Genomic DNA, 13,524 nt, shown 5'->3' with positions numbered 1-13,524 from the left:
GCTGCAAATTTACAGCAATATTGCTTGCATACATAAGCAGAGAGCACTGATTAAAGCATGGGAATTAAAACTATTTATTTTAAAATTACTGTATTAAGAGACTTTTTATTTTATTTTCAGCCTCTCAACAGTAAAATGACTGTAGAAAAAGATGACAATATTTTTCCTCACCGTTTTAGAAACTACAGTTAATTTAGCTGCACATCCATGCATAAATATTTTGCCTGCATTAAGTAACTTACAGTTAAGTGCTACGTTGTATCCTTTCTTAACCCTCTGCTCATATTTTAGAGAGTTTTAATAATTTTTTCAGACTTCTGTTAGCTTTTTTTTTACAATCTCTCCAAATAAATGGCTTATTTATAAATCAAAGTTGCAAGGTGTCTGTAAAAAGCATTTTAAAAAGATGTTTAATCATATTTTCAAGACTTGAATAAAGCGGTCAGAATTTGGGAATAGCTGAGAGACTTCTGGACTTTAGTCCATCTGACACAGAAAGATCCACTCAGAATTTTCTGACATCCTTCCAGCGCTTTAAGTGTGTTCACAGGAAGAATTGATTTACCACCAGTTATTAAATTCTACTTTAATATATTATATGTATTTTGGATCTGAAGTTTGTCTCTGTTTGCTTAGTTTTTCTGTTACATTTTAGTTGATATCAACTTTTTTTTTTCTTGCCGAGGGAAAAGCTTAATGAGGTGTCTGGTTGATTTTATTGTTTAAAAATATGACCGTAACATTTCTGGATTAGTTGGATAGCTGCGAAATGTATTCTTGGCTCTTTTGTTTAAATTTGTATTCATAATTTTCTTTTGTTCTTAATTTTGAGAATTACATTTTTGGAGCATTGGTTGGCGTGACCAGTGGTGGGAAGTAACGAAGTACAAGTACTTCGTTACTGTACTTAAGTACAATTTTCATGTATCTGTACTTTACTTAAGTAGATTTAATAATGGGTACTTTCTACTTTTACTCCACTACATTTTACAGTAAGTATCTGTACTTTCTACTTCACTACATTTCTACAAAAGTGTCGCGTTACTCGTTACATCCAAGTCGCACTGCTCTCTTTTTGTCCGTTAAAATATGAAGTTCAGGAACTTTAAGGTGGCGCCGTAAAATCCAAGCAATAACGTGACTTAGTGTCTGTTGTCACCCATCGCCTCCCCCTTTAAGCTCCAGACATGCGCAGTGGTTTCCTCTGAGAGGGAGAAGATGTCTAACTAATCGATAATAGCTGCATAAATCATAAGATATGACGACATGTAAAACCAGCAGCGCTTCGCTTTCACAGACGGTGGAACTTTGTCCAACTTTTAGCGTCACTTGGAAGGAAAGCTTAAAGAAAGGTAAGATCTGTGGACGTGATGCTAGCAAAGCTAGCTGTACTGAGACACATGTTGCATCTGCGATGAAAAAAAGTTGTCACTCATGCGCTGAATTATTGTGTGGATTCAGGAACGATCCGATTCTTCTGGACGGATCTTTACTAAGATTGATGGGACTGAAGCCTCACTGAGAGCCGTTCTTTGTTCTTGTATACACTGCAATAGCTATATATATATATATATATATATATATATATATATATATATATATATATATATATATATATATATATATATATATATACACTGCTCAAAAAAATAAAGGGAACACTTAAACAGGTGTTTAACACTTAAAGTGTTCCCTTTATTTTTTTGAGCAGTATATATATATATATATACACACACACACACATTTATTTAATTGCCGAATAAGTAAAAGTTGAACGTATGAACACAGAGCATGCTCATTGATTGATTTTGTCTCCTGTCATGGTGGCAAACATGCAGTGGGAGGGAGGATGAGAACAGTCATGGTGCTCCTTCTGCTTGTTGCGCCGTTGGACAGTGTTCATAGTGTTGTTGTAATGTTACAATTACAACTGTAATTGTAACATAGCAATTACAGTTAATTGCTATGTTTCATGGTTTAATGGTGCAGACAGTTGTGGTTTCTGACATGGGCAATATGGGCAACCGCCCAGGGCGTTATTTCAATAGGGATGGCAGGCGACCTCTGCGGATTGTAGCACAGCGATGAAAGCAAAACAGAATGAAATGAGTTGTAATTGATACTGGTTAAATATATTTCAGCTCTAAGTATTTATATCTAGGTGTTTTTATGGAAATGTGGATCTTTCAGATCAATCTGAGAACCAATTTTGATAGGTGCACTTCATTTTATTGTGTCATGTAGCGCAGTGCGCTGGTCTTGGTCTCGTGTTCAGTGGTCTTGACTACAACTCTGCTACGTGGCTCCTCGATTGCATGTCTTCCCCCGCGTGACCATATTCATGTTTTGGTCATCGTTGATTTGTGACGGTTTCACTGGATTAATGCAAACATATTGACAGTTAACATATATTTTTTTAGAAAGTAAATAAGGCTCATTATCTGTCTACTTTCATCCCTTAAAGCAAAATCCAAAGGCTGTGCCAGCAGCTGTCCAAAGTCTCAAAGGGTCAACGCTGGACAACAGAAGAATAAAAAACAGGTTAGAATATCATCTTGTTCCAGTAGAGGGCCCTGTTCACCAACATAATTTGTCATTTTCTTTTACATCAGATCAACTCCCTGGTTTACAATGTATGAGTAAATCCATACGTTTGTATAGAGATGACTAACATGCATTAGTCATCTCAGTCTTTATATAAAAGGATTTAGCATATACATAATCTAAGGTAAAAAAGGTTAATGCCAGAAGGGTTTGTGTTTCCATTATATTCTGTTTGTTCACAGAATGCTGGTGTGGAAAGTAAGAGCACATCTGGAACCGTATTGGACAAGGGTACTGACAAGAGCCCCACCAAAGCCAGACAGCCCCGCAAAGTGGACCTGCGTGCTCGATACTGGGCATTTCTCTTTGACAACCTGCGTCGGGCAGTGGATGAGATTTACGTCACATGCGAATCTGATCAAAGTGTCTTAGAATGCAAGGTTAGTCTCATTCATTCATTCATCATAATCTTGGCTTTCCCAAATTGTTGAAAGCCATAGTGTAATCTTGTTGTACATTGCCTTCTGAAATTGAAGAAATAAAAAAAAAAAAATCTTTCTCTCTCATGTGTGGCCCTTAGAAAATATAATAGGTGACCTTAACAGACAGAGAACGGGAATGATTTAGTCTGATTGTGTGTCAGTTAGCAAAAAGTGTTTTTGTACCTTTTTCTACAATATATGCAATGTTTTTGGTTTCTAGTGGTTAGTTGTTTATTTTTGTCTTAATAAAAAAGTGTGCTAGTTAGAAATTAAAGTTCTGATGCAAAGATCATTTGGTCACAACATTTCTTATTTAAATTTTACATTCCTATTCATACTTGCTTATGGCACAGGGATTCTGACGTTTTGTTTACATAGTTACTGCACATTCATATTATGTGCAGTAACTATATAATATATAATATTTTTAGTGTTTCTTTTTGAAATGCATCTTCTGAAACAGGAGTTGGCTGTTTTAGCTCCACAGATAAAAGATAAAAAAATTTTTTTAGATAAAATTAACAACTTTAACTAAATCTTTTTTTTCTTGATGCGTTGGGATGGTTTTCATGGAACCCTGTGCTGTTAGTTGTTCCTGTAGGACATTTTGACATGACAATACATGTCCACCATGCTGCATTATGCTGAACATGGTTCTGATGACGGCTACTGGTCCATTCCAAACCCCGGTTCCCCACGGTGGGTTTGGCTCGGTGTCAGTGCCACAGCACAGTACCCGGTGGTTAAATAACCATGCTGTCTGTTGTCATGTGTCTGAAGACAAGCTGCTTGGTGTGTGTCCTGTTTTTTTTTTTTTTTTTTTTTTCCCCCTCTATCCATACCCCACTCTCTCACTCGCTACTTTCTAATGCTGGCTAATGGGCATGAAGTGTTGTTGCTGGTCATAATCCCCTATCCCACCCAGCTTGGGCTTAATGGACACTGATAAATGATGGAGTCAACTGGAGAGGAAACAGAGTGCTTTGATTACCCCCAGCGACAATCCCCTGGTGGAGCGGCGAGCTGTCTGTGTTGTATGCACTTACAAAAACAGCTCACCATTTTCCACCTAAAACTCTATGAACATTATCATTGAAGGGAAGTGATGCCTAATTATCCGCTAAGGCAGTGTTACTGTAATATATGACATAATTTCATGTAAGCGCTCTTTACTGACCTAATAGAAATTGCTTTCTGTGTCAAATGAAAATTGTTTTCTGAGCAGGCGGGATGATATGTTTTTCTTAATAATGCTCTTCTTAACCAAGAGCAGAATGGAGACTCTGACTCTCTAACAGGATAAATGGTCACCAGTTGTTTCTTATAAATGTATTATATTTTTAAATAGTTTCTGTTTATACACCACTTTGATTGCTTCCCACCTGCTTATATTATCAAGAATATAAGCAGTTCCTTTCCCATGTTGTCATTCATTACCAAATGAACACCATAGCTGACTGTGATGGTTGACCAGTGCTAATCAGCAGGCACACTGCTATACGCATCTTTCACCGGATTGACTTGTCTATTAACTAAAAGCACCATGAAGCTTTACTCTCAATTACCACTCCCTTCATGCTACACATCAATCAGTTGTGTCTGTTTCATTGCAGCTCTGGAAAAAAGCTTCTCACAGGCCACCACATCTGCAAAACCTATGCTGCAATTCAGTCCAAGTGCAAATAACCATTTGTTGTAAAGGATGTAAAGGATTGGCATGCTGCTCTGGTCTTCGTTAGCGCTTTCCTGTGAAGTGTTTGTCTTTACATAGCTCTTGTTATCAAGCAAACCTATATTAACTTCCTATGGCTGTGCCTGTTACTTAATATTGATCAACCAAATGGGGTCTCCTTGCTATATGATGGCTTACATGTTTTTAAGTAATTATTTGGAACAGATTTTTATAATTGTGAAATCTCATAAAGTAGAGTTAAGGTGAAGCTATATTTACTGGCTTTAAGTTAAAGGCTTTCAGTAAGGTCTTAACACAGTCATCAAAAGTCTTGTATGTAATGGGTGTATTTTTTTCATTTAAAATTTCTGTTAAATATGGCAAGATTTTTAAAATCATGTCTTCATATTCAAACATGACGAAATTAGATAATAAAAGACTAGAACATGATTCTACTTCTTTTTTTTTTAATCAAAGCACAGAAACTTTGCTGTCGTCTATAAGGTAGATCTTCCTCATTGCTGTTCAATTCTCATGAGTTGGTTTCTTCCTTTTAAGGTAGCTTCATATGCTAGCTTTTGGGTGGCCAGAGAGCCCTTTAGGTGGAAATTGTTATTGTTGTTTATATATTTTTTAAACTAAAAAAGATCAATAAAATTAAGTGTGGCAAAACGGTCTGAGATGGATTGTACTTAAGGTGTTATATTGCAGCATATGTATTACATATATGTGATCCAATGTTATTTTGTCTAAATTCTTAGGTGTATAGCTTCTGTAAGGATTGTGTTTTTGCCCAGAAGAAAATGTCACAGGGTTGTTTTTTACTTTTCAACAAAAATCCTTGTTTATGTTTTGCTTTAACAGCTTTCATAGCTTTCAAAGTTAATCAGTGTTGGCAGATCAGATACTGACAAATCATGAAATGTTTTCCTTTTTATTAAATCCTTCAAAGTTGGTGCATTTCCCCATATTTAATCAGTAAATGCTACTTTGAAACCTTTCAGACTTTACTAGTTTTTAATTCTCTGATTACTATTTGGTGCATCTGAGTAATATCAACCTTTGTCCTTGATCTTTAATATTTTTTAGGAGGTGTTGATGATGTTGGACAACTATGTTCGGGATTTCAAAGCACTCATAGACTGGATTCAGCTTCAGGAAAAATTGGAGAAAACAGATGCCCAGAATAGGCGAGTATTTTTTGTTTGTTTTTTTAATTTATTTTATTTACCGTTGATTTCTGTCCTTATTTGTTTCCAAGTCTCACTCAATCCTTCTGCTAAGCTGTTCTCAGCAATGAGACGGGAAGTGCGGGTGTCTGCTCTATGGCTTTGAGTCACAAACAGAAAAGATCAATAGTCTTGGCTTTAATTCAAAGGGATCCATGAGTTTATTGGCTTCTCTTTAACACAGTGACCGCTGCAGTCATAAATTGACTAAGAAATTAAATTCCAAGTGCCGCCTCCCTATTTGTCCATATAAAGTGTACTGTTAATCAATAGGGCAATCTCAAACTTTTGCATGTTTTTGGCAATTATTAGCTATTCAGCTTTTATACATATAATGTGAGGCAGGTCTATGCATATGGATTTACAATGAATCAGGAAATTTCAAATAAAGCATCTCGTTAAAATTGTGCAGACCGACTTCTTTAGCATGGGAGGTGCGAAAGATGTCCCCTGGACGCCATGTAATGCCAAGTCCCACTGCAGACAGAATAGTACCATCTTCAGGTACACGTCGCACCCTAAACTTTGGGTAAGCATACTATTTTCTTTTAAGCATTTGTTATTGACAATGTGTTTTTTATTTTTTAGATTGCACTGTGAATTTGATGATATTCGAAAGAGCAAACAGTGTGTAGCAAATAGGCCAATGATTATTGAGGTATTGGTTTAATGTGATTTGTTGAGGCTCTCACTCTTCACTCACAGAATTAGTGAAAAGGTGTAGAGGAAAGCGTCGGTTAAAGACTGCTGAAGCATTGGTTCAATATGTGCACTGCTTTGTAATCTGATGCTGCAGGAAATGGATATTGATCATGACAGAGCCCTGTTGTATAATCCAGTTCTATGCTAGCTCACACTAGAGCCTACAGGGAGGGGTAGACGGACAATCTTTTGTAGTTTGAAGTGTTTTTCAGGGTCTTACCAATAAAAGCTTTGTTTTTAAGTTAATTTTACCTCTATGTTGATATTTGGTTGACCGCTTACATTGCCTTTTTTTTTTTTTCACATTTTTGTTTATGTGTGTCTCTGATCTTCATTAGTGGTACTCCACCAGCTCTGGCCGCTGCTCGGCTCTCCCACACAGGTCCCAGCTGGGCGGACAGAGTAAAGTGCACTCAGGCCACCCACAGCACCAGTCAACCAACCACATTCCCAGCAGAAAAACCCAGTAAGAAACAACTCAAAAGCCAACTCCACCCTACTGTCAAAAAAAGTATTTATTAATCCCCCCCCCCCCGCCAGGTAAAAAAGATGCAGAAGGCTGGGAGACGGTGCAGCGGGGACGGACTGCCAAACCCCGCTCTGCTTCCATGGTTGCCAAGGTCAGTCCTGTCTTGGCTCATGTCCCCGCTAAGCAGGACAGCGCCAAGTGTAATCGGTCACATCTACCACCACAGGAACAGCCACAGCGCCGTCCTGTGTGTCCCTCGGACAAGGACATGACCCAAACTGACTTCAGGCAGCAAGTTACCGAGGAGCCTGTCCCAGTGGAGGAGGTTGAACATCCACAAAATGGACACATAATGGAGGTACTAATGTTGAGTACCGAATGACATCTCTCTGCTAGAGCAGTCCCTGGATATCAATTATTCAAATGGAGCAGTGTAACATTAGCTCATTTTATCAGCCGCATTTGTTTTTGTTTTGGGCTCTGAGATATTAATAGGCAGAGCGTCCAGACGGGCCTGTCAGCTTTGAAGCGATTGATTGTACATTTTAGAAGCAGAAAGACTTGTTTTCATTCTCATGAATAAAAGCTGACAACACCTCAAACACACTTGGTAAGGGTGTGTTATAACCTTTGGTTGTTGTAAAATACAAATCTGTATATTAGTCTACCAGCTCAGTTTCTCTCCGATGACCAGAGCATAATTAGTAGACATGGGCTGGGAGGAGATTGTCACCATATGATAACCGTAAGTTAAAAATGCAGTATAATGATTTATATTTATTAATGCAATATCTGAAAAGAAAAATCAATAACATGATCTAATTGCTTTCATTTAAACCTAAAAGCAACAATTACTCCTAGCACTACAGATTTTTTAACGTTGATTTTGACAATTATAATAATGCTTTCTACAGCATGTATTCATTATTTTGATACATAGACTTATCACTTAAATAAACTTTATTTGCAGGACATTTTTCATGCAGATGTATTTAACACAAAGTGCTGTACGGAGCGTAAAAAGAGATGAACCGTTCAGTATAAACTCCCCAAACTAGGAAAAAGGTTTATCAATTAAAGGATGATGAACTGAGAAACTGAAATCATTTAGTGAGGAAACAATAAATAAATAAACATAAAAACTAGCAAAGACTAAACATTATAAAAACCTAAACCCTAATAAAATTGCAAGCATTTTATTAGAGTTTTCACATGAAAAAGTACTGAATAACCACAAAACCTTTTTAATATTGCTCAATGAAACAAATAATATTGCAAAACATAAGTGATAATTGACCAACTAAAAACTGAAAGGACATTTGTTTGAACAGGTAAAGGTTGTAATAAAAGACAATTTAATACCTTTTGCTGTTTTTTTAATATTTTTTTTTTATTAAAGATCTGGTTAATATAACAATTAGTTCTACATATTATAGAAGTGAGTACTTAAACTATTGCATTGGACTGAGAGAGAAAATAGTTTTGTTAAGTTGTTAACGTGGCTTGTGTAACTTAATTTAGAATCTGATGCGATGCAGAGGTTTTCGACCTGATCTGGAGAGATTATGGCCAGTTGAAATGTGTTTTTCTGAGAGGCTGCTCATTCTGCTTTTTAATTGAATTGCACAATATTAGCTGGTTAGTCGGGTTATCTTCCCAGTTAGTGCCTGCAGTCGACATGCCACTCATACCTCGTATATCAGTTTTAAAAACCATTGCCTTTATGAAAACGATGAGGAGTTTTCATAAAGGAAGTGAAGGAGCACCCCATTCATGTATTTATTATTTTGATACTTAGACTCTTAAACTGATACATAAACTTTATTCGCAGGACATTTTTCATGCAGATGTATTTAACACAAAGTGCTGTTTCCTTTTCTTTTTTTTTTAATGGCTGAAAATATTTCCAAACAATTGAAATATTTTTTTAGTGTCAGCAAATGGAAGTTTTTTTTTGGTCAACTATAGAAAAATCCAATTAAATCAGCACTTTGCCATCTGATTAAAGTTGCTTCCAACTCGAGAAACATTGTGATGTAAAGTTTAAGAACATTATAACCTCAGGATATCTTGACAGTGGTGATTGGCCCATGTCTAAAAGCATGTTAGTTCAGCTTCCCTGCATGATTTTGCTTTCTTGTATGTGGTTGATTACAAATTATTTGTTTTAGTTTTACATCATCATAATGAACTGGATGAAAAAAAAATGCATGTCTTTAATTCAGTTTGTGTGTTTGTGTGACTGTTGGTGCAGCCTCCAGCAGAGCCTATACAACACTCAGAGCACTGTGTCGACGCACCCTGTGAAGACGTGCCTCCCCCTGTAGCATCACTTGTCCCATTCCAGGCCTCAGAGTGCCCCCAGTCCAAAGCCCCAGTCCCACCAACAGACTCTATTACTATGTCAATCCCAGTCTGTGCTCAGACCATTACAGCATCCGTCGACCTGCACCAGACGAATGGGCTCAGTAGTATGTTGGCCTCTGGGGACGCTGGAGCTGAGGGGGGCGCGTCACAGGGCATGACAACATCTGCTCCAGGACGGGCCGAGGCTCCCATGGCAGCGGTGAAACTGGAGAGTGTGCTGGACCCCACAGAGCTTTCTACTGTGAGTGCTGAGAGATGGAGGAGCAGAGGGAGGGGATGGCTGAGAGGGCAGAGATCCCCTAGGGTTCTTTATCGCCTAAACAAAGTCGGTCTCAAGAAACCTTCAGACCAAAATGTGCAGACATGACCCTGTAGCTCTGTTTAGTGTTGGGATAGCAGCATTCATTGGTAAAAATAGCTGTGACTAGATGACTTAGTGTATTACAGAAAGCATTTCAAGACTGTTGGCTAAAATTAATCTCTCAACTTCAAGTAAATGTTTGCATGTTTTTTGGTACATGAGATTCTGCTCCAAATTGTATGCAATTATAATGCAATTGGTGTTAAAAGGCAAGTGTAGTGTCTTTTAGGTCATCATGAGACTAATTTAATATAAAATTAAGAAATCCCAAACCGCCCCGAAGAAACTCCAAAATAAATTATGCTTTTTCCACTTAAGATGGTTTGAAGCTTGTGCTTCCCTAGAATTGTGTATTTTCTATTTTTTTAACACTCCAATCCTTAAATTAAGATTTAAGTTGCCTCCTTCCACCATCTCTTTACCCTCACTGTTAATGTGCCCTGCATGACTTTTGGATGCTTCCCTACTTGTAATAGTTGTGGTGGTTGTGTGGTATAAACTGTGATTGGATTGAAATGGTATTTTGATTCTTGATGCACGCTCATAAAAGTCATAGCAGAACCTTTAACTGATTTTAAATAGTCCTTTACCTGGTATAATAAGAAGAAGTAAATCACTTTCAGTGTATTATGGTTATACCGTTGCATGTTTAGTCCTCAAAGATACTTAGAATGAAGCGAAACATGAAACCAATCATACACATTAATCTATAGAAGAGTTTATATTTCTTTTAAAGGTTTTATTTTTTCCCAGATATCTTTTATTTATTTTTTTGTAAGTTAAATATTTTTTGTAGTCTATTTACCTAGCGTAAAGTGTTTAAGTTTGAACCGTGTTACAGTTTTAAAGTGGTTAATTTGTTTGTCTAATTGAACTGGTGGATGTGCGCAGCCTCAGTCGATGGCCGAGGTTCTGGCCAAGAAAGAGGAGTTGGCGGACCGGCTGGAGAAGGCCAATGAGGAGGCCATAGCCAGCGCCATCGCTGAAGAGGAGCAGCTGACCAGAGAGATTCAGGCAGAGAATAACGACCTGGAAACTGACAATGAAAGTGATTTTACTGTAAGATTACGCATGCTTTTATTTGTTTTACTTCGCCATGTTAATTTTTAATCAGAAATTAATTGATTAAAATCAAGAAATTTTGTAAATTGATTAAATACAACTTTCCACCAAAGGCTAACAGTTGTGGGGTTTATGGAGGCAACATCGATTGGAGCGATATGTTGGCTGAATTTGATGGTATGGAATGTAACGTCTAAATGCCATTTTTTTATGCAAGAGTCACAGAGGCCAGTATATTTGAATTGGTTTCCCTTTTTGTAGCTCGAGAATCTTGGCGTCAGAGTACCTCTTGGGGGGACATAGTAGAGGAAGAGCCGGCCCGCCCTCCTGGACATGGAATCCACATGCATGAGAAATTGTCCTCTCCATCACGCAAAAGGTAAAATATTTTTCTTTTACGCAGATTTTCCAAGTGCTGTTTGGTTTAATAAAGTGATTTCCCACAATATTGTTTTGTTCTGCCTTGCCATTTCAAACTGATCAGATGTAACTACTTAACGTTTGAGAAGCAATTTGGCTGTTGTCAGAAACTGTTTGCAAATTATATTTTGTTGTTCAGGGGATTTTAGGACATGAATGTTCGCTAACCCAAAACTAGTATTTAACTGTTTTTTTTTTTGTTTGTTTTTTTTGTCTTCCAAAAATAGTATTGTTTAGTTTGTATAGATAAAGTTGAATCATAATTAGTCTAGCAACTTACACACATCAATAAATCTTTGTGACTGGAAGTTAGCTACAACCAATTCTGGAGCTAAACGGACAAGAAATACAACAGAAGGCAACTTAAACAATGTGCTTGACTTAAATGAATAACAACCTGACAAAGAGATGGTATTTATCAACTACTTTTGTAACATTTGTACCCCAGAATGTAAAGGAATCGTTCCAATATTTTCTTGAGAATATTTACATAAAGACGTAACACACATTAATTCACTTTTTTTTTCTCAGCTTTCTTAAACTGAAATCTTTACAGCTACTCTTTAATTGTTCCCTACCTTGCTATTTGTGTTGATGACACCTGGCATAGCTTGAGACATGAGGAAGTGAGGAAGATTTTATGGAACTTTCCTGTCTGAATGGTCAATTTGTATTGGGCACAAATGAGTGGAATTCTGTACCAAAACGTGTCATTATCATGTTTTTTTTGTACATTTTTACTCCTGTTAAAAGATGAAGTTTCATTGCCCTCAGTTTTTCAGAAAAGTATTGACCAAAGTAATCAGAAAGCAGGCCAAGCCATCAGTTTAATTTTCAAGCATCCGCCTTACAAAGGTGAATATGGAGGTGTGGAGGTGAACCTACATACACATACACATGTTATCTACAGTCAATACTGTCTGCAGTGACTGTAGATAACAATATAAAGGGTGATTAAGTGATCTTTTTAAAGGGTAATTGCTGCAATATTTCAGATCTAGTTTCATTGGTTCTGAAGCTGTTGTCCTCATATGGAGGAATTTTTTGATACGTCAACCTTCCCTTTTCCCCCCACTAATTGATATCATGATCATAAATTATTATTTTTTTAATCCCTTGTCATTTTTTGCAACCTCCCACCATTTTAAGGCAGGTCACTGAATGATTTCTTCCCATAATTTTTACAGAACAATTGCGGAGTCAAAGAAGAAACACGAGGAGAAACAACTGAAGGCGCAGCAGCTGAGGGACAAACTCCGTGAGGAAAAGACGCTCAAGTTGCAGAAGCTCATGGAGAGAGTAAGTCAGCTGGCCTGATGGCTAGGTTACTAAAGAAACTTTATTCAGGCTGTGCTCACACTGGCTCACAACGAGCATGTCTTTCAACACACTGCCTCATAGAATCACTAAATATTAAAATTCTCTCCTGTTACATTTAGGCCAGCTGGCCGCAGCCAGACATGAGATCTCTTGCCAAAATCTACAGCCTTTCATGAAGTTTGTTTTCATTCTCCAAGCCATAGCAAAATGAAAAAGTCGTAGAATAAATTGGGTTAACCACATAAATTCATAAAGTGGTGTTTATTCTTATTAATCCCCACAAGGACATGCAAGTGAAGGCATAAAATGGGGGCAGAAGGGATATCACTGTTTAGTCTTTATGAATCTATTATGCATTCTTCTAGTCTCACCTCACCAGCTGATCACTCTTCACTTTCTGTAGGAAAAGGATGTGCCGAAAATGGAAAGAGCAGTTGTTGGACCAGCGTCGGAAGATGATGGAAGAAAAACTTTTGCACGCCGAGTTCAAGAGAGAGCTGCAACTCCAGGCCATTGTGAAGAAAGCTCAAGAAGAAGAGGCCAAGGTAGAGAAGGGAATTCCTAAAAGATTCTAACAATGTGTCCTTTCCAAAATTTAAATTTGAAACAACATCACTTAGTTTATGTTGTGTGTTCTTGCCATTTTCTGTTTGTAACATCAGGTGAATGAAATAGCTTTCATCAACACTCTGGAAGCCCAGAATAAGAGGCACGACGCCCTAGCCAAGTTAAATGAATATGAACAACGCCTTAATGAGCTGCAGGAAGAAAGGCAGAGAAGACAAGAAGAGAAGCAGGCTAGAGATGAGGCAGTGCAGGTTGGGTTTCTATTTATTTCACGTTTTAGTCTGTTTGTATTTTTAATTTGCCAATTAGACTGTTAGCTATATCTACAT

At 37.4% G+C, this 13,524-nt stretch overlaps 1 protein-coding gene across 1 annotated transcript in view; it reads left to right on the top strand.

Annotated features, from left to right (window-relative positions):
• scaper (S-phase cyclin A-associated protein in the ER) overlaps positions 1-13,524 on the top strand; it is a 66,502-nt gene that overhangs the window by 6,161 nt on the left and 46,817 nt on the right. The window contains 15 exon segments of the mRNA XM_032583017.1: positions 2,465-2,541; positions 2,787-2,984; positions 5,788-5,888; positions 6,340-6,456; positions 6,968-7,095; positions 7,170-7,249; positions 7,325-7,456; positions 9,353-9,706; positions 10,718-10,885; positions 11,002-11,065; positions 11,150-11,267; positions 12,496-12,607; positions 13,032-13,043; positions 13,045-13,173; positions 13,291-13,446. Of these exon segments, the coding sequence (XP_032438908.1) occupies positions 2,465-2,541; positions 2,787-2,984; positions 5,788-5,888; positions 6,340-6,456; positions 6,968-7,095; positions 7,170-7,249; positions 7,325-7,456; positions 9,353-9,706; positions 10,718-10,885; positions 11,002-11,065; positions 11,150-11,267; positions 12,496-12,607; positions 13,032-13,043; positions 13,045-13,173; positions 13,291-13,446 (1,946 nt within the window).

This window comes from Xiphophorus hellerii, chromosome 2 (assembly GCF_003331165.1).
Source record: "Xiphophorus hellerii strain 12219 chromosome 2, Xiphophorus_hellerii-4.1, whole genome shotgun sequence".
In the NCBI taxonomy this organism is placed as follows: Eukaryota; Metazoa; Chordata; class Actinopteri; order Cyprinodontiformes; family Poeciliidae; genus Xiphophorus; species Xiphophorus hellerii.
Note: the sequence above shows the minus strand (reverse complement) of the source record. Positions and strands in the feature narration are given on the sequence as shown.